This window comes from Peromyscus californicus, unplaced genomic scaffold (genome assembly GCF_007827085.1).
Source record: "Peromyscus californicus insignis strain IS unplaced genomic scaffold, ASM782708v3 Scaffold_11__1_contigs__length_118956290, whole genome shotgun sequence".
In the NCBI taxonomy this organism is placed as follows: domain Eukaryota; kingdom Metazoa; phylum Chordata; class Mammalia; order Rodentia; family Cricetidae; genus Peromyscus; species Peromyscus californicus.
The window spans coordinates 68,650,178-68,677,668 of NW_026294402.1; the positions used below are offsets into that span (position 1 = coordinate 68,650,178).

General features: G+C 40.1%; 1 protein-coding gene and 1 long non-coding RNA gene across 2 annotated transcripts in view; one reads left to right on the forward strand and one right to left on the reverse strand.

The window, feature by feature from the left end:
- LOC128095439 (uncharacterized) lies at positions 1-26,879 on the forward strand. The gene is made up of 3 exons (XR_008213246.1): positions 1-259; positions 22,660-22,819; positions 25,052-26,879. It is a non-coding gene; the product is annotated as an uncharacterized LOC128095439 (long non-coding RNA).
- Unc13c (unc-13 homolog C) overlaps positions 1-27,491 on the reverse strand; it is a 413,338-nt gene that overhangs the window by 256,671 nt on the left and 129,176 nt on the right. The window contains exons 4-7 of the mRNA XM_052714363.1: positions 18,736-18,814; positions 17,158-17,163; positions 15,372-15,443; positions 7,345-7,564 (exon numbers count right to left, since the gene is read on the reverse strand). Of these exons, the coding sequence (XP_052570323.1) occupies positions 7,345-7,564; positions 15,372-15,443; positions 17,158-17,163; positions 18,736-18,814 (377 nt within the window). The remainder of the gene's footprint in view (positions 1-7,344; positions 7,565-15,371; positions 15,444-17,157; positions 17,164-18,735; positions 18,815-27,491) is intronic.

Below are 27,491 nucleotides of genomic sequence, written 5' to 3' on the forward strand. Positions count from 1 at the left end.
TCCTCCTCAGAGGCTCAAAGCTTTGTAACCCACAGTTCTTGCAAACAAAGGCCTGGATAACTGGAGGAGCTGCGGTGTGATGGAGCATCTCTCCCACCCCTGTAGGTGGCTCTGTGATGAAAATGGGGGTATGTGGGCTGGGGGCCCTCTCCCGAGGAACTGCCACCTCTTACAGAAGTGATGTGACTGTCAGTGGATCTGCCGCCTCCCAAACCAACCAAACCCCAAGTTCCCTGTCATGCTGGCTCTGCCACGGCAGGTAAGCATCCCCGTCAGCAAATGCAATCTTCTAGGATGAGTTTGTGAAATGCGTTCACTAAAAATATAAAAAATAAAAAACTCAGGAGTTACTGTATCTCACTGGTAATTTCTGAGATTTCCCAATTAGTCTAGAGTAACATAAATATCTTAATGGCTTAAGGGGACAAATCACTAATTTTAAAATGCACTCAATTTTCAAATATGTCAAGGAAAACTTAAGGAAGAGATGTATTTTTTAAAAATCATATTTAGTTTCTTCCCATCCTATTCAGAAATTAAAGAAAATAGAACGACACATGAAAAAACTTTAAACACAGGTTTCTTTCTGCTTATATTCTTCCTTGAATAGCCTCTGACACCCCGGAAGTTAGCTGTGAAAACAGTTCACACTGCTGTTGGAAGCTGCCTGAGGCTTCCTGTTCCTCCATGTTGTTCCCTGTGGGATACAAACACATCCCAGGGTACCATCTCTGACCTTGTCCCCCTGTGTCATGCTGCATAGACTTTGTCTAAGCATAGACCAAAGCAAGATCTCTAGGGTAAGCACCAGGCACCAAGTGTGTGCACTCTGATGAGTTTCTTTAGGAAGTAGAATTATCACTCTGCTCTAGCCTGCTGTTCTTCAAGATTGTTGTGGGCTGCTTGGATTTGTTTTTACTTATATATTCTTTTGAAATCACTATATAATGGATTAGATGTCATTCTGACATTTTAAGGTTTATTTTTAAGTGTGTGTGTGTGTGTGTGTGTGTGTGTGTGTGTGTGTGTGTGTGTGTATCAGAATGCAGATACCCACAGAGGCCAGAAGAGGGCATCTGATCCCCTGGAGCTGGAGTTATGGGGCACTTGTGAGCCACTCTGTGTGGGTATTAGGAACCAAGCTTAGATCCTTTGCAAGAGCGGTGAGTGTTCTTAACCACTGAGCCATCTTATTAGCACTTGACATTTTTAAACTAAGAGTGTTTATGTGGTTCCCACCCTCCCATTTCTGCCATCCTTTTTCCCCCTGGTCTCCGCTTGGAGTCTCCCTCTTGCAGACTCCTTTCCTTGTCTATGTTCCACGTTTCCTTTACCCCCACCCCATTCTTCCTCATCACCTATTATTCCCCTCTCCTGGTCTCCTTTCTAGAATTTTCACTTCACTCTCACTTCCACCCATTTGCACATATCCATCAGAGGCTAGGATCTGCATAGAAGGGAGCAGGTGGCTCTCAGAGTTTTTTAGTCTCTGCTGCTCTGCTTCTGTTGTTTACCCCGTACACACAGTACAGTCTATTCTAAGTTTCAGACATCATCAGTTAAACCTAGAAAACAGAACCCTGGGGAGTCTTAGGGATGATCTCCATGTTCTTCTCCATAAAGTCAAGTGCTTTGGAATAATGGGCTCTTCAAAGGTCTTGAAGATACTGTACTCCAGCCAGTGCCCATGGTGGCCACATGTTTCTTGTTCATGAAAACCTGACAGCTGCTACCTTCACCTTGGTGGGGCTGAAGAGCACTCACGAGCACTGAGGCTCCATGAACAGCAAAGCAGAAGGGTGCAGATGCTGGATGGGACTGAAGAGGAATAACTCTCCTTTCATTCCGGCTCTGTCCACCACAAATGTAGCCACCATTTCTGGGCTAGCACTGAAGGCTGAACTGAAAGTGTAGCCAGCTTAATCTTTGTGATATCTGATTAGCTCTGGGGTAGAGGCTAGACTAATGTGAAAACACTGCAAACCAGAAAATGAAAGTTTGCCAGATTTATTGATTTTTCTTCAGGGGACTAGAATTTCCATCTAAAGTTTTTCTCAATGTTGCCACCTGTTCTTTCGGCCTGAACTTTCTTCTAGGTCCTAGGACAAATTCAGTCACATATAATTCTGCATGGATACTCTTATGTGTATTAATCTTGACATTTTCATCACTGAAAGCAGCATCATGATGGTGCCATGGGTATGACTATGCTTTGCTTTGACTTTTCTTCCCCTGCTTTAAGAGAGTTGGATGAGCTATTTACTTTGCAGGGGAAGTGAAAATTATGAATCCTAGATAATTTTCTTACAAACTATTCATAAATGTTGCTCAGTAATTAGTTTTGAAGGCTTAAAGACTACCTATTTATTTTAAATCATTTTTTATTACATAAGGCTTGTAGTTTTCTGTCCAATCAGACAAGCTTCAACAAATCGTCAAGGTGTCCCATGTACATATGCATGCACCCATGCACTCTCTCTCTGTTTCTGTCTCTCTCTCCTTCAGTTCTTGACAGGACATCAGACCCTCTGAACTCAGTAGTCCACCGGGTTCTTCAATCCACTCATCTAGTGTCTTCAACTGTGTACAGTTTTACAGAAAGATGATTGTCTGGTCATTCTAGGCTACTTAAAACTTTGTTTAGTTTTTTATTTTAAATGTATAAGCATTTGGTCTGTATATTTGTATATACATGCTATATGTGTCTAGTACCCACAGAGATCAGAGGGCATCAGGTCCCCTGGCAATGTCGTTACAGATGATTATGAGACACCATGTGGGTGGGGACAACTGGGTCCTCTGCAAGAACAGTCACTGCTAAAATACCAAGTCATCCCTCTAGTGCCTCCCTCTCCTGCCCGGTGGCTACTTTTCACTGTAGTTTTTAGTGCCTTTATCCATTGTTTATCCCACATTTATTAATCATCTTCCAGGGCTTACATGTGTGTTAAGTTATAGAGAAGCAAATATTGTTTATTTTCTTCCAAGACTAAATCTACTACGCAAGGGGAATGCTCAATATGTTCAACCTATTTGATTGTCTCAAAATACTATGGTTGCAAATGTTGGTAATGGAATCACACAAAGAGAGGAATCAATATCCAATTTGCAAACAACAGAAATAGCCAGATCTTATTAACGATGTGAGTTTAAAGGGGCTTGTATTAGGACACAGAAGCATGGCATAGCATCAGTCGGGGAGAGAGAGCATACCTCACAAGACCTGCGTGCTGAACACCTGGTAACAGACTCTGACTGTATGTGATATTTGGACCTCTCAGGAATTAATATGGGATAAAAACATCGTTTGTGAGACTCAGGAGCTAGCCAGTTCAGGATCCAATATTACGAGCACATTTTTGTTGCGTTTATATTTGTATCCTTTCTACCTTGTGAGGACAATCAAAGACTATTTTGAGCTAGGCAGAATGGCTCACCTCTGCAGTCTTGGCACTTGGGAGGCAGACACTAATACAAGCCAACACCAGCTTCTTGGTTGAAACAACAAAGATACATTTCTTAAGAAAAGGTCACTGATTTTTAGAGGGAGAATTTCAAATTTCCTTGCTAGTCCTTATGGAAAGCTGTGATGCTAAACACATATATTTGCAGAACTTCATTATGACCAGTGTGAAAATGCTGAATTTATGGAAAAATTGGACAGGGTTATTAAAGAAGTGATGTCTATATCTACCCTAATTATTATATGGTATTTTTGATTCTTCTAACTTACCTAGAAGTTCGTATTTTTTTAAATAGACATGAAGGGATTTGTGCTGGCTCACAATTCCAGGTTACAAGCTACTACATCACAGAAGGGAAGTCTCATCACATTAAGTCAAGAGCAGAGAGAAATGAATACACACAAGCATGGCTCTCCCCTTACTTGAGAATGTTCAGTTAAATTTCTCTACTCTTACACAGTCATGGCTCCCTGTCTAGGGAATGGTGCTGCCTGTCTTGGGCTGCCCTCTCCCACATTAGTTACCACAAAAAGTGTACATGTGATGGGTCACTTTAATTATGAGCTTGACACAACCTAGAATGCCATGGAAAGAGAGTCTCAAATCTGCATTAGTTTGGCCTTGGGTATATCTAGGGGGAATTGACTTAATTAATACAAGTTTGTCTTAATGAGTAACCTCAGTAAAAATTCTAATTATATTATTTACTCAATATCAAATAAGAAATACTAATTTAAGAAATAGAAACAGAACATGGAAATGTTTTTTAGAGTTTAATGGATGGGGGATGTTTACTCTGAAAGACAAAAATGAAACAATCCCATTTTTTCAGCATGATCCAAACCACTTTATTTTTTTCTCTAAGAGATTTAAGACGTTATTGTTAGATGGTAATACTTTTTATATCTGTGACTTTTGTGATATTCTTACTTATTAAAATCTTGTTTACAATTCATTTTTAAACACAAGGACTAAATTTTAAAGATTTAATTTTTAATTTTTTTTTTTTTGTGTGTGTGTATGTGCATGTGTGTGTGCGTGAACGTGCACACATGAGCACAATGTCCATGGAGGCCAGAAGAGGGAGTGGATCCCTTGGAGCTGGAATAACAGATGGCCGTGAGTCACCCAGTGTGGATGCTCAGAGCCAAACTCAGATCCTCTGGAAAAGTGGAACATTTTCTTAACCACTGAACCATCTCTCCATCTCCAATTTTAATTGGATAATATTTTGTAATTAAACCAAATGAATAATATTGAAACACTCTTTTTGCTTGGCAATATGTATCTATAACCCCAGCACATAAGCTTTAGAGCCAGGAGAATAAGGAATTTAAGGTCACCCTCAGCTACATAGTAAATTCCAGGCCAGCCTGGGCTACATGAGATTCTGCCTCAAGGTTTACAAATAAGGGATTTATATGGGTGGTAAACTAAATGTTTTGTTAAAATTGTTTTGTTACCCTGATCTGATTGTGTTGGGGGAATGTTAATGTGCTGAGTACAAGAGGAAGCTCTGTGTCCATTACTGACCGCAGCTATCCAGTTAGTACAAGAGGAAGCTCTGTGTCCATTACTGACCGCAGCTAGCCAGTTAGTACAAGAGGAAGCTCTGTGTCCATTACTGACCGCAGCTATCCAGTTAGTACAAGAGGAAGCTCTGTGTCCATTACTGACCGCAGCTATCCAGTTAGTACAAGAGGAAGCTCTGTGTCCATTACTGACTGCAGCTATCCAGTTAGTACAAGAGGAAGCTCTGTGTCCATTACTGACTGCAGCTAGCCAGCTAGTACAAGAGGAAGCTCTGTGTCCATTACTGACCGCAGCTAGCCAGCTAGTACAAGAGGAAGCTCTGTGTCCATTACTGACTGCAGCTATCCAGTTAGTACAAGAGGAAGCTCTGTGTCCATTACTGACCGCAGCTAGCCAGCTAGTACAAGAGGAAGCTCTGTGTCCATTACTGACTGCAGCTATCCAGTTAGTACAAGAGGAAGCTCTGTGTCCATTGCTGACCGCAGCTAGCCAGCTAGTACAAGAGGAAGCTCTGTGTCCATTACTGACTGCAGCTATCCAGTTAGTACAAGAGGAAGCTCTGTGTCCATTACTGACCGCAGCTAGCCTGCTGTCACCAAAGCTCTAAGCAGCCTGACATTTTCCTCTGCTTCATTCAATTTCAGGCAATCCATGTACCTTACCCCGATTGCATCCATATAAAAGACAAGCAGGGGGAACAGACAATATGTTGCCATGAAAAGTCATTTGTTGTAAACCAATACTCACACATAAATAGATGTCTTTGATAAAGTTTGTCAAAAAGAATTCCTAAATAAAATTCATTGTACAGAGTCAACTTATACATAGCCAAGAGTACAGAGGGTAGACATTTCTGGATCTGCTATCAGATAAATAGTTTTTAAACAACAAAAATTTAAGATAAATTGTAATAAAAATCACAAGTGAGTTGTGTCTATTCAGAAGTATCAAAGGATAAAGAGCCCATCAACATATGGCCTACAGTATACTTAGAGTTAACATAGACTATTTCATTCAGTCTTCTCAACAAATCTCTGGGGTAAATTTCATTAGCCATATTCATTCACTTCAAGAAAACAAATTCATATGAAATTAAGAAAATACCATTTGGGACCTATACCTGGCTCATTTACCTTTAACATCATAACACAAAAGCCCCATTTCCAATATCCATGCAGGGAGTGTAGAATACCACCCCATCAGGCAGCAACAGGTAGAATTGGAAAAGCATCCTATAGCTCTAATTTCAGGAGTGGGTCCTGGCCCCAGTTTAGGTGACATTATATATGGCCACATCACACAGAACTATGAGCAGAACGGACTGGAGGTCACTTTGAGGTTCTACAGTAGCTGAGGATACACTTTCAGCACACGGACTCTCTCTGAGGATCCCAGTGGTGTCTAATTCCTAGTTCAATCTTGTGGAGATGCCCTAGTTAGCTTTTACTGTCTGCTTAACACAATCTAAAGTCACCTGGGAAAAGGAAACTTCTGTTGAAGAATTACCTCAATCATAGTGGCCTATGGACATATTGGTGGGGGACTGTGTTAAATGCTCACTGATACAGGAGTGCCCAGTGTGGTGGTATTTCACTTGTACTGAAATGTGATTTTAATTGTATGTTAATAAATAAAGTTCTCTGGGGGTCAGAGCTATTAGAGCCATAGCAAGTGCATGGCGGCGGTGGCGCACGCCTTTAAGGACCTGGAGGGCGGTACATTCAGGCAGTGACGAGGCAGTCACATGTTTGGGGTTACAACCAATGAGAAGGCAGAACAGCTAGAGTATATAAAGAGTATATAAAGTATATACACACAGGAAGTAGGCCCCTTTCGGAGAGCTCTCTTGACTGAAGAGGATCACTGAAGCAGGAAGGGTGAGGCTCTTAGCTCTGACCTCTTAGCTTTCTTCTCTGAATCAGCTCTGTGTTTCTTATTTGATAAGATGGTTGGTTACATCTATAGCCCAGCTCACTCTGGGTGGCACTGTTCCCTAGGCAAGTGGTCCCATGCTTTCTAGGAAAGCTAGCTAAGCATAATCCAGAGAGCAAGCTAAAAAGCAACATTCCTCTTTGTTTTCTGCTTCCGTTTCTACTTGAGTTCCCATTCTGATTGCCCTTAATGATAGACTGTGATCTTTAAGGTGAAATAAACCTTTTCTTCTCTATGTTTGGTCGAGTGTTTTATCACAAGAAAAAAGTGAACAAGAGCAGAGGATATACCATCAACTCTATGACTGGATGGGCCATCAATATCTCATTTGTATATGTGGTGGGGAAAAGCACATACAATATGGGAAGTAGAGGTCTAGGATGAAGACACAGACTTCTATAGATTGAGTACTCACTCTGCAGACAGTCAGCATTGAGTAGGTCCTGACACTTCTCATGACATTTCACCCCACACTCCAGACACTTCATGCCTTGCCTTGCGATGCCCCACAGCAGCCCTTCACATTCATAGCAGTAGGTGGGTGTGGTGGCTGTCCAGACCTCAAAGTTGTGTGGGGTAGTAGAAGAAATGGGGTAGATCAACGCCTGCAAGGTCTTCTTGAAGACATGCATTTTCTGTGAGGATGAGAGGGGGAACATGGCAAAGCAAGTCAGTGGATTTTGGAAATTTTAAGACAAAACAGACCATTTTACCATTTACTCCTGATCTCGCTATTTTGAGAGAGAAAGAGAATCTTTGATTTTGATGTAAGTAATGATTTTTAACCTGTCATTCTGCTTGATTCTTCTTCTGTTTTAAGATCCAATTTGGTAATTTTAACTAGAGAGCTCCTAATAATCCTCCAGACTGGCTGGGGCTCCACTCTCATACAGGTTCTTCCACAGCTCCCCATAGCTCTAACCACCTGCTCATGGCTGTGCCCCACTGTACCCCAAACTCAAGGAGGGCAAGGATGAGTACCTTACCATCCTTGGCAGTGCTCAGACCCTAACATACCCCTGTCTTCTTAACTTGAAACACTAACTACATGACTAACCTTACTGGCTCACAGTAAAACTATGAAGTATATGGCAAGTATATGTTTTTAATGCTAGCCACAACCCTCTAGAAACATTTTCCATGCCACTGCAGATTCCATCCAGACTGTTCTTTCCTGATGGGAGACCTGGCTAATATTTCACTCTTCAAACAATGCTTTATGCAATTTGTTCTGCAAGGAGTGGTTTTCAACACACATTACTTAGAAAAGATTTTTATCAACTAATTTATGAGAAAGGTCTTGCTGTATATAAAAGCTGAATGTGGTGTTCCCCGTGGCGACTGGTGCTGTCCAGGCAGATGATGATAATAGTCATTGGTGAATCAATGAAATTCACTGAACAATTAGCCAGAGTTATTTAATGGAAGCATAGGATGCTTAAATGGAGTCCTTTGGGCAATGGCTTGTTGCTAATCTATTTTAAAACGTTGAGACCTTTCCCAACAAATATTACATTCTAAAAGACATGTATTTTTCAAATTATAATAAATCACATGCCCCATAAAATAATTTATCAATTAGAAAGACACTGAAATCAATAATAAAAATTACACAATTAGGTTCTTTTTTCTTTTCTGAGTTAGGCATGGTTTGATGCATGCCCTTTTGGTGTTTTATCTATGTAAAAGTAGGAAAACAATAATATTATTTTTATATTGGTTAACAGATTTTTAACAAGTCAGGCCATTTTTACTATGTTCAGACAGTCCTTAGACTCTCTAAAGGGAGTTTAAAAACTGCCTCATGTCCTGAAAAGCCTCCAGGGGTAAATAGGCTGTTCAGATCCTAAACAAGGATTTAGTTGAAAATCTCTGTGCTGAGAAAGAAACTGAGGTGTGCTACTTTAATATGTTATCTTTTGAAGTGTTAGGACACTGGATGGAAATAAATAGCCTTTGCTATAAGTATCAGAAGAATATATGACTCTGAAAAATAAAGCCATCAGGCTTCTCGCCAAAAGCAGCGAGTAGTGTCGTAAGCTGCCACCAGCCAACGTTAATAGACACATCAGGAGCAAAGCTCGGCTGCCTCCATGTCAAGCTCCTCCTTGGTCTCCTGCTATAGTGCTAACTAGCAAAGATCCATTTTCATGGCATTCTGTGGGGGTTCCTCGTGAGATTATGTGAATCAACAATATTACATACTCTAAAAGAATCTCATTATGATAGTTTGAAGTTTTGAAAAGTATGATTCTTGCTTGAAGCAATGTTCCTGAACTCAGTGCATACCTTTTGGGAAAGAAATGCATGACTGTCCTGTGGCACACAATTTCTACTTATAGACACAAGCATTAGTGAGATCTACAGAGAGAACATTGCATACAATGTGACCTTTGAAATAGCCTTTGAACAAGAAGACTCAACACCACTACAAGTTCAAAAGTGTAAAAGCTGACACAGTTGCAGAGTGGATTAGTATAGGCATCATGGAAAACCGACCGGTGATCTTGATATTTATTTAGGTAAAGTTTTAGTAGAATTAAAAAACAAAACTAGGGCCGGGCGGTGGTGGCGCACGCCTTTAATCCCAGCACTCGGGAGGCAGAGCCAGGCGGATCTCTGTGAGTTCGAGGCCAGCCTGGGCTACCAAGTGAGTTCCAGGAAAGGCGCAAAGCTACACAGAGAAACCCTGTCTCGAAAAAAAAAAAAAAAACAACTAAAACCATGTATGTGTGTCTGTGTCTGTGTGTATAAAGGGAAGATTGTAAATAATACAATTTTACTTATATTAGAGATGATTTACTTAGATTAGAGATGATAGTTATCATATCTTTGGGGGGTTACTCCACATGAGGGTAGAAAAGGATGCAGTGGGGGATGTGAAGGCCAAAGGATAGTGCGACACAACACAGAGTCTGTTGTCTGTTTCTACATGGGATGTAACCCGGAAGCAAATTCATGTAGATCTTTCAAGTGTTATAAATGTCAGTCTTCCTCCAAATCAAGATTCCAAATATATATATATGAGTATTTGTATACACACTGAATTGGCCAGAGAAAACTGATTTGCTGAGTATAAGGAGCCAAACTTGGTGTGAACTCTTCCACAAGGAAAAACTGTCGCCGCTTTATTGTGAAAACTATAAATTTTTACCTCCTTGGTAGAGACTGAATTTTCATAAATCATCTGGCAGAGGCCCTGAAGAAAGGTCTGGCATGGACCACATGGCGGCCACTGCTGCTTGACAAAGCTCCAGCGCGTTGGCATTGAGAATTGCAGCTCTCCAACACCTTTTTCCTTTTATTTTTAGTGATTCTCACTATGTGCTATGGGAGTTTTCCTTATTCTTTTTCCTTTGGGAAATTTGCAAGGGCTTTGGTGAAGGATAAAAATGTAGACAGTAGCAGTCTCTTTAAACAAAAATAATTCATTGGAAAAGATTCCTGCCACTATGGAATCATATAGCATGATAACTCTGCCTACTCCCATACAAGAATCCCCATAATGCCCCCACCCCCAAACACACCAAAAATATAAAAGTTAAAGATTTACTAACTAGGCATACCTGGCCCTAAGGATGAAAAGCACCAATGGAGAAAAACAATGGTCCCAGACCCAGAGCCTGAGGCCTTTAAGGGCCAGAGTTCAGTTAATAAGAAGAGAACAGTGCCAGGGTTAGTGGCTTACTGGATGAATAGCAAGATCTGGTCTGCCCCCCGGGGAGCAGATTCTGTTAAGAAGTTAGACTGGCTTGCCCTCCCTCTGCCATATGCAAGAGTGTATACACTGAAGGAATCAGAATGGTATAGGATAATGGAAAAAAGAGTAAACGTCAGGACTTTCCCTTTGAGGAGCTTATGAGGGGAACAGGCCCATATCTTAAGACTAAGGCACAAAGGAAGAAAATTTGGAAACAGCTCAATGCTTATTATGCTACATGCTCCAAACACTGCATCATGCCCCTCGAGGAATGAAAACTGCTCCTACGGGTTTGTTTCTCAGGACTCAATGGCTGACACCTCCAGACCACAGGGGCTGAGACGTGCAGGAGGAAGTGTAAGAGGGCACCTGGGGGGTTTCTGAGTCTTAGAGGACAATAGGCATTTAGATTTTTGCTAAACTTACTGTTTTGTTTTTGTTTTGTGCTTCAAGAAAAATGCTGTTGCTGACTGCTTTCACCCCAGAATCACTAAGTCTGCTTTCAATATTGCTTGTGGTTAAACTCTAATGCAATTATAGAGTGTATAAGGTGTAGCCTATTTTCAATAAGTGGGCAGCCTTCCTGATTCACCCCCAGATCATGTCAGTCTCCTTTCCTCATCGACTTCACACCTCCTCTCTGGGACCTGAACCCCACGGGAGCTGGACCCTGGCAAGGGTCGGCTGTTTTCAGTGGGTGTCAGGGAAGGAGGTAACCATTGCTCTTAGGAACAGTACATCCTGTCCTTTATGACACAGCAAGGGTTTAAACTACGCATGTACCATGCACTCATTATTATCAAAATGGATACACACAAGGATGTATAATTACTGATATTTATTTCCTCTGTTTCATAAATATCCCCTTTGTACAGTTAATAAAAGCAATTAAAATGTAATATGGGTTCAACTCTATGAATTAGGAAATCAGTCTCAAAGTTATTACAAGGCAAGTAAAGAATGAATCAAAAACAGCTAACAAAGGAAGTCAATTTGATGGTAGCAGGTATGGTAGCTCACCCTTTCAATTCCATCACCGGAGACTGCGGCAGGAGGACTGCTGTTGAGTATGATGCCAGCCTGGCCTACAGAAATGAGTCCTTATCTCAAACTATAAAATAAAATGAAATGAATGGGGGTTCGGGGGGGGGGGTGGAGGAAATGAATGAAAGGTTTGATTGAAAACAATGCAAAGAAAATAAAAGTAAAACTTCAAGTTGGCAAAGATGAATTTCTTACAGTGCTCATTTTACAAAATTGAGAAAATACAAATAGATAATAATAAGATTATAAAGACACATGTCTTTACAAATCTTAATTATACAATCAATTCAACAGTATTGGATTCTGAAGTGTAGAAAAAGGAGGTCAGGATTGTCAGCCAGTGGCAGAGCACAGGCCTAGTGTGTGAGAGGCCTGGGGATAATTCCTGGCAGAGGCCATGACATCAATAACAGTAGAGAAAAGAACCTTTCACAGCTGACAGGAGCACAAATTCAAAGCCAAGTCAAGAATCAGTGTCTAAAGAAAGTTCCATAGTTCATGCAACCATGGTTGCAATTGCTACATGAAATGACTGGATGCGAGAGTCATATAACCATCCCGAAATAAGCATCAAGTTCTGGTGATTTAAGGCAAGATTGGCACAGCACCTTAGTCATGCAAACTGTCCTAGATCTGAAAAAAGGGACACTCTTGATTTGCTTTTTTGAAGCTAATTTAATACAGGTATCACAGTATTCAAGGATATGAAAAACCAGAGGCTATTTGGATTTATAAATATAAATATGTGCATGAGAATGTACCTATACACACATATATTACATGTGTATGAATATATAATAATAAATGTAATATAATATATACAGAAGAACAATATGTTTTTATTAGTAAAGATATTAAAAACTCAAGGCCAGGATAGTGTTTGTGACTTGCCCTAGGTCTTAGAGCTAGTGAACTACGGAACTGGGTCTCTAAGAACCTCAAGCCGAAGACTGTACTCATAAAGATAAGAGGGTACTGCACAAGAGATGTCTCACAGACAAGGAGTGCTGGCCGCTCCTGCAGAGGACCTGAGTTCAGTCCCTGGCAAACACATACTTAAGAACAGAAGCCAGACCAGAGAAGGACTTGTGAATAAGATATAATTCTAAACACTGTCACAACTAATTTCCATGTCAGCACTCCAAGAAAGGAATCTAAGCCTCATTTGCAAGGAGACAGGGAGGCATTCCTGTGTGTGAAACTGACTGTCCCATGTGTTACTATAGGCATTAGAGCTCTTTCCTATCTTGGAAGAGATGATTGTGCTTTTGACTGTCCATCTCTCTAATACTGAAATGCCACCATCTGCTGTTTCCTGGGCAGCCAGATCATTCCCTCTGTGCACAGGCAAATGCCCTGTACTTTCCATTTGAGAGTGCCCAGAAGGACTTTAGAGATGCAGTGTGGAAATCGTTCACTTCAGCATTTATGTCATTTGCTCATGTAATGACCGAACTCGACAGCTTGTCAGGAGTGACATTTAATATGCCTGCTCTACACAAGTCATATTTCATTACTTTTCAAGACAGGGGCCCCAGGGAAATGAGCTTGGTGGATTTGAGAGGGAGCTAATGCAGTCTATTCATCTACCCAACACCCCCAGACACGTCCTCTGCTCAGGGCTCCTTTAACCAAGAAAAGTGGTATTTTTAGGTTGCTGACAAATAGATTGATAGGTAATTTACTTCTAAAGGGAAGATGTGTTCCTTGTCTTGGGTCTCAGGAAATGCAGAGGCATTCCACTGACTTCTAGTGTTCAGTGGAATAAGTATGCACATTTCAAATGAAATGGTATATTGAAGTAGCCAAAGGATTCACAAATAGACTTTTTGATTGTGATTTTGTGTGTGTGTGTGTGTATGTGTGTGTGTGTGTGTGTGTATGTGTGTGTGTGTGTGTGTGTGTATGTGTGTGTGTGTATGTGTGTGTGTGTGTGTGTGTGTGTGTGTGTGTGTGTGTGTGTGTATGTGTGTGTGTGTGTGTGTATGTGTGTGTGTTACCAGGGATTGAATCTAGGGCCTAGGCTAGGTAAACCCTCTGCCACCAAGTTATAATACTGGAAGAATGTCATATTTTAAAATATAAGAAAGTCAAAATATAGAAGTTCTTAGTAAAATCCTTCAACTTTATTTCCTCAGAAGAAAATGACCAAAATGCTTGAAATTCAGTAAGAGTTTTTCTCTTATACCGGAAGCAGGGAATCTCATGTGTCTAAATTATACTTAAAATATTACAGAGTATGATAAATCTAATAGGCAAGGAAAAAGACTTTGAGAATATAACCACAGTATTTTTAAACATGTGCACCCAGTCTCCTCTGAATTGAAGCTAAGTCAGGAGCAGTCCAGTTAGTACTTGGATGGGAGAAAATTCATCAGTGGACTGTAACCCATAGATATTCAGATGAATGTGTGCAAGGAATAACAAAAGTCTTTCTATCCCTCTACACCTCTGAATGGGTATGAGAGAGAGTGTGTGTGTGTGTGTGTGTGTGTGTGTGTGTGTGTGTGTATGCATATGTGTGTAGGGACTACATTTTATAGAAAGTCATAAGAAAGAATTTACAGATGCAAGAAGACAATGACAGGAAGCAGAGCAAAAATATGAAATATGTTGTTAGTAAATGTCAAGTATAATGACAATTAAAATGAGACATGAAATGTCCACAGAAGTTTTGTCCTGTGAGGATGGCAGATAGAGAAAAGTTGGAAATATTAGTACTTGTAAAGATGGACACTGAAACACTTCAGGCAAATCCCTGTCTGAGTGAGCAGGACTGAGTCCCTGTAGCAGGCCAGCCAAGGCACACATTGTTAACTAGCCCTCTCTTCCCAGGCTGTACCTGAAGCCAATTATACCAGAACTGCTGGGAGTGGCCAGCGATGAGCAGGTTTTAAAGCTCCCTCTGGGCTTCTAATGAGCCAGATTTAAGAATCGCTGACCTAGATCTTGGCATCCTCCTTGTGTCTTCTAAGCAGGATGGTTTTTGCATCCAACAAGGCCTTATAAAACATCTATCTTGTGCCCGGCATTGTCCCAAGTAATGGTGATGAGAGCATCTAATGAGAACAATGAATGACACACACAACTGCCCTCCACGATATCAGAGTCCATGTGGAGAAGTTAATGTACAATCCTCATGTCCATTGCAATAAGGAACAGAACAGTAGCTCACTGGTATTATTCACTAAGACTATTGTTAGCCAAATGATAAGCACATATGTACTCCCATAATCCTCTGTTTTGTTACTAATTTACTTTACATATAAGAATTTGTATAATTTGCAGAAATAATAATATTCATTATCTAGCAACTAGTAGCCTGACCATACCATGTCATACCATGGAAGTCACAGTGAAATGTTGGAGAAGGAAACTATGAATTCAATCAGAAGGGAGATGTTGCCTTAAATTGAGAGAAACTTTAGCATAAAATACCTTTAGGGGTTTTCCAGGGGAAGCTAAACGGATATGTGGTATCAGTTCAGAAAAACAGCCATAAAAACAAAAAGTGTATGAGCATCATCTGTAGTGAAGCCAGAGCTCACAGGAAGTTTAGTTGGGGCCAACCAGGCTTTCCTTGTGTTTCTAGTCATTCCTGGGACATTAGGCCACACATGACAAATGGGTATCTCAAATAGAATGGCTATGCTCCTGGGGGTCTGATCAATACAGTTAGTAACTGGCGAGGCACGTACCAGCTCTTCATTGTTCAGTGATGTCCTGATGACCATAGCAAGTGACAGGCCAGATTTCCGGGCAGCCAGGGTCTGAAACAAACAGGATTATGATGGGTTAATATATGGAGAAGGTGGCTTGTATGCATTTCAGAAAGCAAAAATGTAATAATGCTAGCTGTCACTGTTTTAGTAAAAAGGCCTTTGCTATCATATCACCCTGAGTGGAACTCACTGAATGTTAAAACCAGAGACCCGCCCCCCACACCTAAACTCAACTTGACATTTGACCCGTCACAAGACTGAAGTGAAGTCTATCCAAGATCTAGGGTTACTTCTAAGTTTCTGGGATAGCAAGAGGCTTCTAGAAATTTGTTATCCCCTAGGGTACAGTCAGTCACAATCTGTCAAGAAACATGTGCACTGATGTTACCCCGCCTGATGAAAGCTGATCTGAGCTGCACTTGACATTGCATGACTCCTGGGGTGTTTCCTAGAATACTCTTCCTATCTAGTGGGGAGACGTTTTCCGTGCAGAGAGTGAGTACTACGGTATCCAAACGGACATCACCTTTAATAGCAGTCAAGTCCTTTTCACTTCTACCCTTACAAAACTAGACCATCACAACCTGTTTTCTACCCAAACACCATGTCATCACAAACAACACTGCTACAGAGAAGTTTAGAAATCAGAAATTCTGAATGAGATCTGAATATACCATCCTACCAAGAGCAAAGGGAAGTCAGATGGGAATAATGCCTTCCTACAGCCCCGTCTGCTCAGAAATATCCTCAGGATTATGAAGCCATACTGATACAGTTTTATATGCACACAACTAAATAAGTTACCCCGTGTCCATCTTCTACTCACGATGCCAACCTGAAGAGGGTTACTTTGGAAGGTTTTACCCAAGATAAATATACTCTTTATCCCTAATAACTATGCCCATTCATTTCTGTTGATGGGATAAAACATCTTAGGGAAGGAAAGGTTTATTTGGCTTTTAATTACAGGTTACAGTCCATCATTTTGGGAAATTTAAGGCAGGAACTCAAGAAGCTAGTTACATCACATCCATAGTCAAGAGCAGAGAAAGAATAATGGCAGCCTGATTCACTAGCTTCCCCCTCTTTTATACTGTCCAGATTGCCCTACCTAGGAAATGGTACCACCTACAAGGGCGGGATTTTCATCTGTCAGTTATCCATCAAGGAGATTTCCCACATGTATGTCCACAAGCTAACCTAATCTGCATTATTCCTCATTAAAACTCCTGTCCTAAGTGATTCTAAGCTGTGTCAAGTTGACTGTTAAAAATTAACCCACATGAAGTGTTTGTTCCTAATTTTATATTTCTCTTACATTTGTGTTTAGTTTTGATATATATATATATATATATATATATACACACACACACACACACACACACACACACACACACACACACACACACATATATATATATATATACACATACATACACACACATTAGCTTCTCAGAATTAAATTTGATGTTGAATCCTTGGAGAATTTAACAGTACACCCAGATCTCATGTGTCTATGTATCGCTATGTAGCGCTGGCTGGCCTAGAACTCATTATGTACAATAAGCTGGCCTCTTCCTCATGGACAGTTCATCCCTCTCTACCCTCTGAGTGCTGGAATTACAGGCACATATGGCAACTAAATCTTCTTATTCCCAGGTAGCTCTATTTCACCTCCTTGCCCTCTTTTTTATCTCCTGAATAAAGTCAGTGTGTGTTTGAGAAGAGCAGAGAACGATGAAATAAATTGAAAAGCACTTACCATGGCCTGAAGATTCCAGGAGCAAAAGGAAACAATATTTAAATAATTAAACATATGAGAAATGGGAAAAGCATAACAATGTTCCGTTAGTGTAACAGTTAAAAAAAAAATCCCCACACTTTCCTGACAAAAAGCTGAGCTAACTGCACCAATGTGCAATGCTTTCCACTGTAAGATCTTAGAGAACACCATCTTAAGTAATCAACTTTTTGGAGAAATATTTTTAATTTGTGTGTGTGTGTGCGCGTGCGCGCGCATCCACATGTATGAGTGCAGGTGCCCACAGAGAATAGGAGAGGGTACCAGATTTCAGAGATGGAGTTACAGGTGATTGTGTGACGTGATATGGGTGTTGTGAACCAAATTATGGTCTTCTGCAAGAGTAGTATGAACTCTTAACCACAGAGGCATCCCTCCAGCCCCATAACATTTTATTTTAAAATTAAAGTCATTGTCTTTAGTGGTTTTCTTAGCAAAATCAAACATTGCTGGTATAAAAAAATTGTGCATATTGACGCTAAAAGGGAATTTTTGTGTGTAAAGTAAGTTTTGATATTAAACTATTAAGAGTATCACATGCCCATAGAAAAATTTAACTTCTTTTGGCCCAGAACCCTATCTCTGGCTCTTAAGTACTATTGTCACAGCTGTGTGCCACCATACCTGGCCTGGAAGAAGTCTGGATGACATAGCAATTGTATTCATCATTCGAAAGGGCTTTTCCTTTTAAGATTTATTTTTTCAATTACGTGTATGTGTGTATCTCTCTGTGTATGCCACAGTGTGCATGCATTCATAGAGGCCAGTAGAGGGCAGCAGATCTCCTGCATCTAATGTTAACAGGTAGTTAGTCACTCAACTTGAATATGGTGAACCAACCTCAGGTTTTCTACAAAAGCAATAAGTACTTTTAGCCCCTGAAAGATCTCTCCAGGTCTAAGCATTTTTTTTTTCATGATGGAACACAGACCACTGTCCTACTGTCAGTTCTTGGTGTTTCTGAGTTGTCTCAGAATCCTTCCTTATAGGAGGGTGAGCTCTTCAGAGTCATGTCCAGAACCAACACAAACTTTAATGACTTGGAAGCTGCAATCTTCTTTTGATGGAAGAGCTAAGTAATTTAGCTAGAGTCGATCATCACACGTTAGAAGATTGGTTAGTGTCAGCTGTTTCTATTATAAAGTCTGGAGTCTACTGTGTTGAAGTGGAGAAACCCAAACCAGCTTTAAACTCTGTAAGTTAATCTTGTAACCCTCCACAGTACTGAACATCAAAGCCCAGCTCCAACAGCTTATTTGGTCTTCTGTGCTATTTCTTTTGGCTCAATTATAAAGTCGGTTTAACTAAAAACTTGTAATTTCCACTGATGTCAAAAGCAGTTGAAAGGTTAGAGTCATTTCTTTCATCAGACACATTTTAAAGAAATAATAAATGTGTTAGTGCTGGGCAGACTCTGGCCTCAGATATTTTACTCTATGAAATATTTATGGGCTAGGTAGTCAATGAGAAAGACTTTACATTTTAACAAAGAAAGCATCAAGGCATGCAGCTAGTGAGAATTAAGCAGGAGTAACTCACCACATCCCGTACAATAGGCAATGTCTTTTTCCTGCGGAGATCAGGCATGCTATCTATTCCATACAGTCCACGCCCAGCCCTGAAAGGGGGCAAAAAAGCAATGATTTCAACAGAATAAATGACATTATATAAGGAAAAAGGTCCCCACTTTATATCATGTAAAGGCTGTGAAAGCTATCAAGTGGAGGTCATTGTTTTCAATTAATTTGCAAAGTGGTGAAGATCCAAGACTCTAGGTCTTTGTCCAAGGTGAAAGTCCAGCTGCTGCACCTGCAGATGATTTGTGTGGAGACCCCATGTGTTGAAACCTTAAATGCAAATGGCCTGGGGTAGACATGTTCCTTTTCTGTCAATATCACTGAGAGGAGAGTCAAAACTTTTAGGTACACAGAAGTTGGTGTCTCCAGCAGAAATCACAACCAAAGCATTCCTGGTTCAAGGGTAGTGAAGACATCTTTGTCATTTAAGTTCCTTTATTTTCTTTTTGTTCTGTGTGTAACACTGTCTGAGACTCAGGTCCAAAATGGCATTTCAAGAACCACAGGCAAATTTCAAGCACTAAACCATAAGCATTTCCTATCTAAATGTGTGGGATTAAAAGAATTTGTTGCCTTTTATTTTGTAATAGTAACAAAGGCTAGGTCAGCTAAATATTCATCTCAAGTATATTGATTAAGTGAATTTCTAAGAATGCAATAATTAAACAAGTGAGATAAACACGAAAGTATATAAAAAAAACTAAGGGGCTGGCAATATAGCTCAGTGGGTAGAGAACTTGCTATATAAGCATAAAGACTAGAGTTCAGATTCCAGCATCACAAAAAGCTAGAAGTCCCACAAACATCTACAACCCCATGTCTAAGGTGGGGGATACGGAGACAGGAGGATGAATGGACAGGGATTGCCTTGCAAATGCAAGCCACAGGTTTAGGGAGAGACCTTGCCTCATAGGAACAGATGGAGAAGTACTGCAGAGGCCAGCTGATGTCCTTTCCTGACTTCTGTGTGCATGTGTACACTCTGAACATGCTCACAGACACATACACACATAAATCTTTAAAATCTTAAGTACAAAGTGCAAAAATCGAGTATGTGTAAGCTTAGTGTGATCCTGTGTGTATCTGTGATTATGTATGCTCAGAAAATATATAGAATGCTGTTGTTCAAACTTAAAAGTGCAGTTACCTGTGTGGAATGAAAGCAGGTGAGAGAAAAGGAGACTCACATATGGGTAGGTGGTTTTCTAATAATGTATCATTTTATATATGCACAATGGTCAGAATAATTTTAAGAGATGTATTTTTATGTTTCTTTAAAAGTGAGTTTGGTATCCTGAGCTTGGCCTCCTCTCTTCACTTCTGGTTTTGATTACTTTGAGACAGGGTTTCATGTAGCCCAGCCTGGCCTCCCATTCTTTATGTATCCAAGGATGACTCTAAACTTCTGATCCTCCTGCTTTTACTTCCCAAGTGCTGGATGACAGGTCTGTGCCACCATGCCTGGATTATATGGTACTGGTGATCAAACCTTGGGCATGCTCTTCAGGCTTTCTCCTCTCTGAGTTACACCTTAGCTCCAATGCTGGCTTCTAATTGCACCAAATCCAGTCATTTTGCACAGCCAATCAACTTCTAAAATCTGATGACAGTGTCTCCTTACGTGGACGTGGTCTATAAATCTCTGTGGCTGCTTTGCTCATCTCCTGAGGACCAGCACACTCACATAAGCAGCCCAGTCCAGCCCTTGCCTATTGCAGCAGCCTGGCAGCTCCGCCTCTGTGATGGGCTGTAAGAGTTGATGACAGGCTATTGGTATTTTAGAGCCCCATTCTCCACTGACACAAAGATGGCCTCTGGTGTGACATTTTGCTTGACAGAGGACAACTTTGTCCTACTGGATTTTTCATCCCCCCTGGCTGTTGGAATCAAATATTGGTTTGGTAATTTTAGACAAATAAATTGTCACATTTATCACATAACTCACAAAATAATAATTAAAGTAAAACAGTGACAATAAAGCAGCAATGAATAGATAAAAGAGGCACAACTAAGTTTGGGGACACACATCGAGTGATGGAATAAATGCGAAGCTTTGGAAGCGCTTCGTAAGGACAGTAAAGTGCCAGTGTTGAAGAACAGCTTTGACGATTAGCCGCTGCGGCTTGAGTGTGTCCCCACACAGAGTCACGAGCTTACTTAAAAATGTGAGGTTCTTAGAAACAACTTGATGGCACAGTTCATGAACCTGGTAGGTGACACTGAGTCACAAGGTCAAAAGGCTGACCATGCCTGACTTAAGTCATTGGATGAAGGAGGGGGGTTGAATGTGGGCAGAGAGCGAGATGGATGAAGGAAGAAGAGACGTGGAAGGAAGTGACATGCTTAGCTCACGAGACCTAATACCCCGGTCTTCACAGTGTGGCGAAGATGCTGACACATGAGTGATGTGGAATAATCCTTTTGTACACCGTGAAGATGTGTCACTGAGATTGGTTTAATAAAAAGCTGATTGGCCGGTAGCCAGGCAGGAAGTCTAGGTGGGACAACCAAACTAAGGATGCTGGGATGAAGAAAGGTGGAGTCAGAGGGGTCGCCAGGAGACACGGAGGGAGCAAGACATGCTGGAGGACAGGTAAAGCCATGAGCCATGCGACAATACATAGCTTAATAGCAATGAGTTGATTTAGGTTATAAAAGCTAGTTAGTAAAAAGCCTGAGCTACCCGTCAAGCATTTATAACATTAAGCCTCTGTGTTGGTTATTTGGGAACTGGCCGTCAGGACTGACGCTTTCACCTACACATGGGCCAGTTGTATGGCCTATTGTCCCAGGCGATAGGAAGCTGAGGCAGAGAGGGATAGTTTAGTTGAGCCCAGGCCTTTCAGCAATTCTGTACAACACAGAATGAGACACCAATTCAAGAAAACAAACGGAAGCCAAGTAAAATGAAAAACCAAAGCTATAACACCCCAAACTAAAGTTTAGCTACTGCCCAGAATAATTCAAACTGAGTACTCTAGGTCACAGCTGTAATAGTCACAGTGAGTCAGAACTTCAGATTTGGGGTCACAAAATGATGGCAGCAACGTTTTCTTCCTCTTTCTCCCTCTCTCCTCTTCTTCCTCCCCTCACTCACTGTTCTTCTTGTTCCTCCCCCTACTTCTCTTGCTCCTCCTCTTTTAACTCCTCCCCCTCCTCTACTTTTCCCTCCTCCCCCTCCCCCTCTTGCTCCTTTTCTTCTTGTTTTTTCATACTAGAATAGCTCTTTGACTTCTATTTTCTATTTTAATTGATTGAAAATTGTATATATTTTGGCATGAAGTATGTTGTTTCAGTCTATACATAAATCACAGAAATTTTCAATCAGATTAGCATTCATCATCTTTTCATTTGTAGTGAATATTCTTCTGAACATTAGAAAGTTGCAGAATAGGAAAAGGAAAAAGAGCCATAAATTTATTTTTCTTCACACCCATCTTCACAAAGTTCACTAACAAGCTATTAGTATAATTCCCAGCTCCCCTCTTCTCATGTGTCTAAATTTCTACCTTCTCCACAACTCACAAGTACTGAGATCACTTGCTATACAAAGTACTTTCAACAATATTTCCATGTCATTCACTCCAATTTTAGGCTGTGATTCTAAGAAATGTCTCCATGTCTCCCCATGAATCGTAATAATATAAAGTATACATTAGCTAATATCTTCCACAGCACTGCACATCCATCATACTAACCACTGCCTTCAAGTATTTCAAAATGTTTTGACTTGTAAATAATATAACTGCCACAGCCATATCAAGAAACACGATCAATTAAAACAATGATTGAAAAAGAGATTGTACAAATAGCAGTGTTGTGCAATTGAGTTGTGTGCTTTATTTCCTATCAATTGTCACAAAAAATTTTTTCTGTTTTCTTACAGAGCATGATTGAAATTGCTGAAAGATATCCAGATCCTTAAGCTAAACTGAAAGATGTTTGAGAATAATTTTCACACACTTCTATCCTGTGACTATTTTAGCAGAGCATAGACATATATAGACCTAAGCCAAACTTGGGTGCTGTGGAATAATGAGTGCAAGGTAGAAGACCTTGTATGTATCTGTGTCTGTCTTTGTTTCTGTCTCTGTCTCTGTCTCTCTGTCTCTCTGTCTCTCTCTCTCTCATGTGGGTGCTGGGACCAAACTCGGGGCCTCTGCAAGAACTGTAAGCAACCTTAACCACTGAGCAACCCCTTGAGCCCATAAAAATGAATTCATTTGTTTGTGTGTGTTTTTTTAATTCTCTCAAATATTACATCCTGACCACAAAAATTCTTAACTCCCACAGATAAGCTCCTGTGATTTTTTTTAAAATCAAGTGTATATATATATAATTTCATCATTACTATAAAATGTTTATATATAATAAATTAAAATGAATATACACACATACATTTTAATGAGCTTATCCATCTAGCAATAATAAGTATTTCACTGTAAACCTAGACCCCAAAGAGTCTGGGTTAGGTGTGTGGCTTGGTGGTAGAGTTCTTACCTATGAAGACATTAGCTCCTCAGCAGTGAAAAATAATAAAGACTGCTTGCTCACTGGCTTCACAATGGAGCTAGAGATGTACTTGATACATCCTGTAACTCTATACAAATGCAGAAGAAATCTTACCAGGAGAGAGGTAGGGAAGATTCACTTTTAAAAATGAGTAGACTAAACATAATGGTGAGCAAGGCATTGACTTTCCAGACTAGAGGTCAAGGGCTCTACTCTAAGCCCTGCAACTCCCCAGACTCAGTAACGAGGGGGTCAGAAGAGGGTGCCCGAATATCAGGTAGACCAGTAACTGAAGGAAAGGACTGATTCTAGGTAGATGCATTTTAATGACATCACTCTTACTGTTGTTGATTGGATTAACATGGCTATGCCTATGACCAACACATTAGTTAAAGACAGTTAATAAGTGGGGCTTACCAGGTGCCAGACACAATGAATACAATTACCACTGACATTGACATGTGCTTATTATTCTAAGTATGTGTATTTCATTTTATCTTAAGAGATTACTATGAAGTATGGTTATAATTATTTCCCTCATTTTATGAATGAGGGACAGGAGAACTCAAACTCTTCAGAATCATCTGGAAGGCACTACCTGAAATGGCAGTGGTAGGATTTGAACCCATACCCCAAGGCTCAGCAGGCTGTATTGACCGTAAGACTGGATCATCCCATTATTGACCATGTGATGAGTTGAGGTCACAGATAATTCAATTAGATGGTTCATGAAACTGATGTTAAACAGCCTGTCTGTCCAGATCACACAGCTGATATAGGGTCAAGTTTGACTTTACTGCAGGATTATTTTGCCTCAACCCTCCTGTGCTCCTGAGCAAGTAGGCTCTGGCCAGGATGAAGTGAGTGGTCTGCCTAGCCGGTCCAGAGTTCTGGATAATATTTGGGTTATTTTCAAAATACTTCAAGAGAGTTATTATCTTCAGACTGGAAAACACATTTCACTGTGTAAATGGCCTCAACCCTCCACCAATGGCTCCTCTCTGGTATACACTTAGACTGCACACACTGCAAATGGGATACAGAGGTGACAGGCTACCACTGAACTCTCAGGAAAGTTAAGAATCAAATGAACCTGACAAAATGGATGTGATTTTGCACACAAATCAAGCAAGAAGTTTTCTGATAGGACTTTGTTCTATTACACAAGTTTTGAAATTATTATTATTTGCTTTTTGAGACAGGGTATCACTATAGAGCCTAGGTTCTTATAGGTCTTTTTGTGTAGCCCAGAATGTCTTAAAATTTATAATCATCTTTCCTTTATCTCCAAAGTGTAGTGATTACAGGTATGTGCCATACTGCATATTGTAAAAGGCTTAAATGAATGTTATTTTAACTGTAATACCAGTAACTTTACCTTTGGGCTTCAGTGTGGTACTTTGATTAAGTATGCAACATATATGGTTAAATGAAACTAATCAATATATCTACTGTCTTCCTTACCTGTTATGTTTCTTATAGTGAGGTTTTTAAACTTATACTCTTAGGTAAGAGAATTTTACTATTTTCTTTGCCTTTTACTGTTTCTTTTTTTTCTCCACAAAAACTCTTAAAGTAACTTAATTCCAGTAGACATGGGTTTCAGTTAGTTGTATGATTACAAAATAAATGAAGGACAAATTCTCTATAGAACATATATTTTGCAAATTTTGAGAAGTGTTACATCTGGGTAAAGAATTAATGATTATGTTCTTTCTTGTTTTCAAAGTTAATTTATTTTATGTGTGTGGATGTTTTGTCTACAGGTGGGCATGTACACCACAGGCATGCAGTGCCTATGGAGGCCAGAAGAAGGCAGAAGATCCTCTGGGAGTACAGTTACAGATGGTTGCAAGTCACCATGTGAGGGCTGGGGCAACCAGTGTTCTAAACTGATGAGCCATCTTTCCAGCTTCAGTAATGTTCTTCTAAATAGACCTAATAACATACTGAATGCATGGAGACTGGAAAAGAACTCCAGGAAGATGCTAGGAGAATACAACATGTAAAACAGCAGGCAGTATATGAAAACTGTTCAGCATCACTCATCAACAGGGCTCAGTATGCTATCCTCAGGGGAGCCCATTACACCTGTTAAAATGGCTGCTATCAACAAGACAAAAGACAAATGGTTTTGTGCAGAACATTGAGAGTGGAACTTACACACTTTCGTGGCTTGCAAAATAGTATAGTCATCGTAGGCAGTAGTACGAGGATTCCTCATAAAGTTAACAAGCACAGTGACAGTAAATGAATGAAAACTTGATTACTGTGATTTATCCATACAAAGTGGCATAAATATGCCAAGAGATACTTGTACCCTTTCTTTACTGCAGTCTTATCCATAAGGGCCAAAATGATGAAATGAACGTAGATGTCCACATGCAGATGAATGATGAAGGAAATATGGTGTACCATAGAATGCTGTCTGGCCATTTAGAAGAGGAAACCCCACCATTTGTGACAATGAGGATGACTCTGAAGGACACCAGGCACAGAACCACAAACATGGCATGATCTCTCTAGAAGAAGAATTTAAAAATGCCGACTCTGTGAAATGGCAGTTATGAGGATCTGGCTTGGGTAGCATGCAGCAGGACCAAAGAAGTGCTGATCAGAGGGTGCATTCTTATTGCAAAAAAGTTAAGTATGTGATATTAAATATATTACCTAAGTGTAGTTTTCATTCTTTAGTGTTTCATATTTTAAATCACTGTATGTAATGAAAGCATAAATAGTATGTTCTGTTAGTTAAAAAAATTAATAGTCAGAGATAAGATAATTTATAAGGAGAAAAATAGCAAGCATTTTCCCCAAAGGTTGATCTTTTTGAATATAAGGCAAAGCAATTTGATTTCCATATGAGGATGGCTGATGACTAATAGCTAATGTCCGATGAATAGCTAATCTCCATCTGATATCAGAAAACAGGTTGACTATATACAAAAGAGATATTAAATTAATTGAAGTCCTAGGGAAAAATGATGCTGAGCATTTGTGATTGTTTCTGGGTTTCCAAGACAATTGCTAGAGACAGCTGCATGATTCATTTTCTTAGAATCAAGGAACATTTAAGATTGTGAGAGATTAATAAAGAGTCATTCTAAACTCCTTTAGTTTAATCCTTTACTGCTAAATGTATAATAATGTTTCACTTTTTCATTTAATATTATAAATTCACATACATTTAACACAACTCTTCTGACAATAATCATGCAAGTCCTTACTCTGAGTGTAAACTAGCCAATAGGTTTCTTTCCCACCTGACCTCTTTTTTTTTTATTACTGTTAAGTGTGAATAGATATTTGCCTGTGTAATCAAGGATCCACTCTTGATACAGGATTAATCACTATTTCCTAAATGCTTTTTGAGTCCACCTTTAATCACACCTAAGACATCAGCTGATCACTCACAAACTACAAATGCTCAGGGCGTCAGACAATGTGGCAGTCCATCTTCTCTTACCATCTAATAGGAGGGGCAATGAGCTGAATTGGAGGTAAAGAGCCTGCCTCCAAGCCTGAGAACCCGAGTTCAATGCCAGGGTCCCACATGGTGGAAGGACAGAACCTAGTGCTGGTTGTTTCCCTCACCCACCCCTCCCCACATGTTTTAGTTGTGAATATTCTAATATTATGCCTGTAAGATTTTCGTCGACTTTTCTGCCACCCAGCTTCTCCATGTGGCTCCTTGATCCGTTTTACCCTGAACAAAGTGGCTGCATCCACCTTCCTCTAGGTGTTTAGCCATGACACCAATGTGATTGGATGTGTGTTTTAAGGCCAGCTCAGCAGTATTGTTCCTAATATATTGGACATGGTCTATGGATTGTTGAAGTAATACCATATTTCTTAATGGATTCCTTAATGAGGGTCACAACTGAGGCGGTTTCTCCACTTTCTTTTCCAACCCTCCAGTCCACTTTATAAATTTGGTAAAACCCCCAATTTGAACTGCTATCATATTTTAAAGAACAAATGGCCTCTATGTCAGAGATACTTTGTATTCTACTAAATTACTTTCTCCTTTCTTGGGCATTTGACCTCGTAAAGCTCCCTGATGCCCCTTAGCAATTTAGGCAGGGTTCTCTGCATCTAGTTCTTTCTCTCTCTGTCTCTGTCTCTCTTTCTCTGTCAAACTCATATTCCTTTGAAGCACATTTTCAGAAGCATTTGACCTCATTATTTATCTTTATATCATTTTTA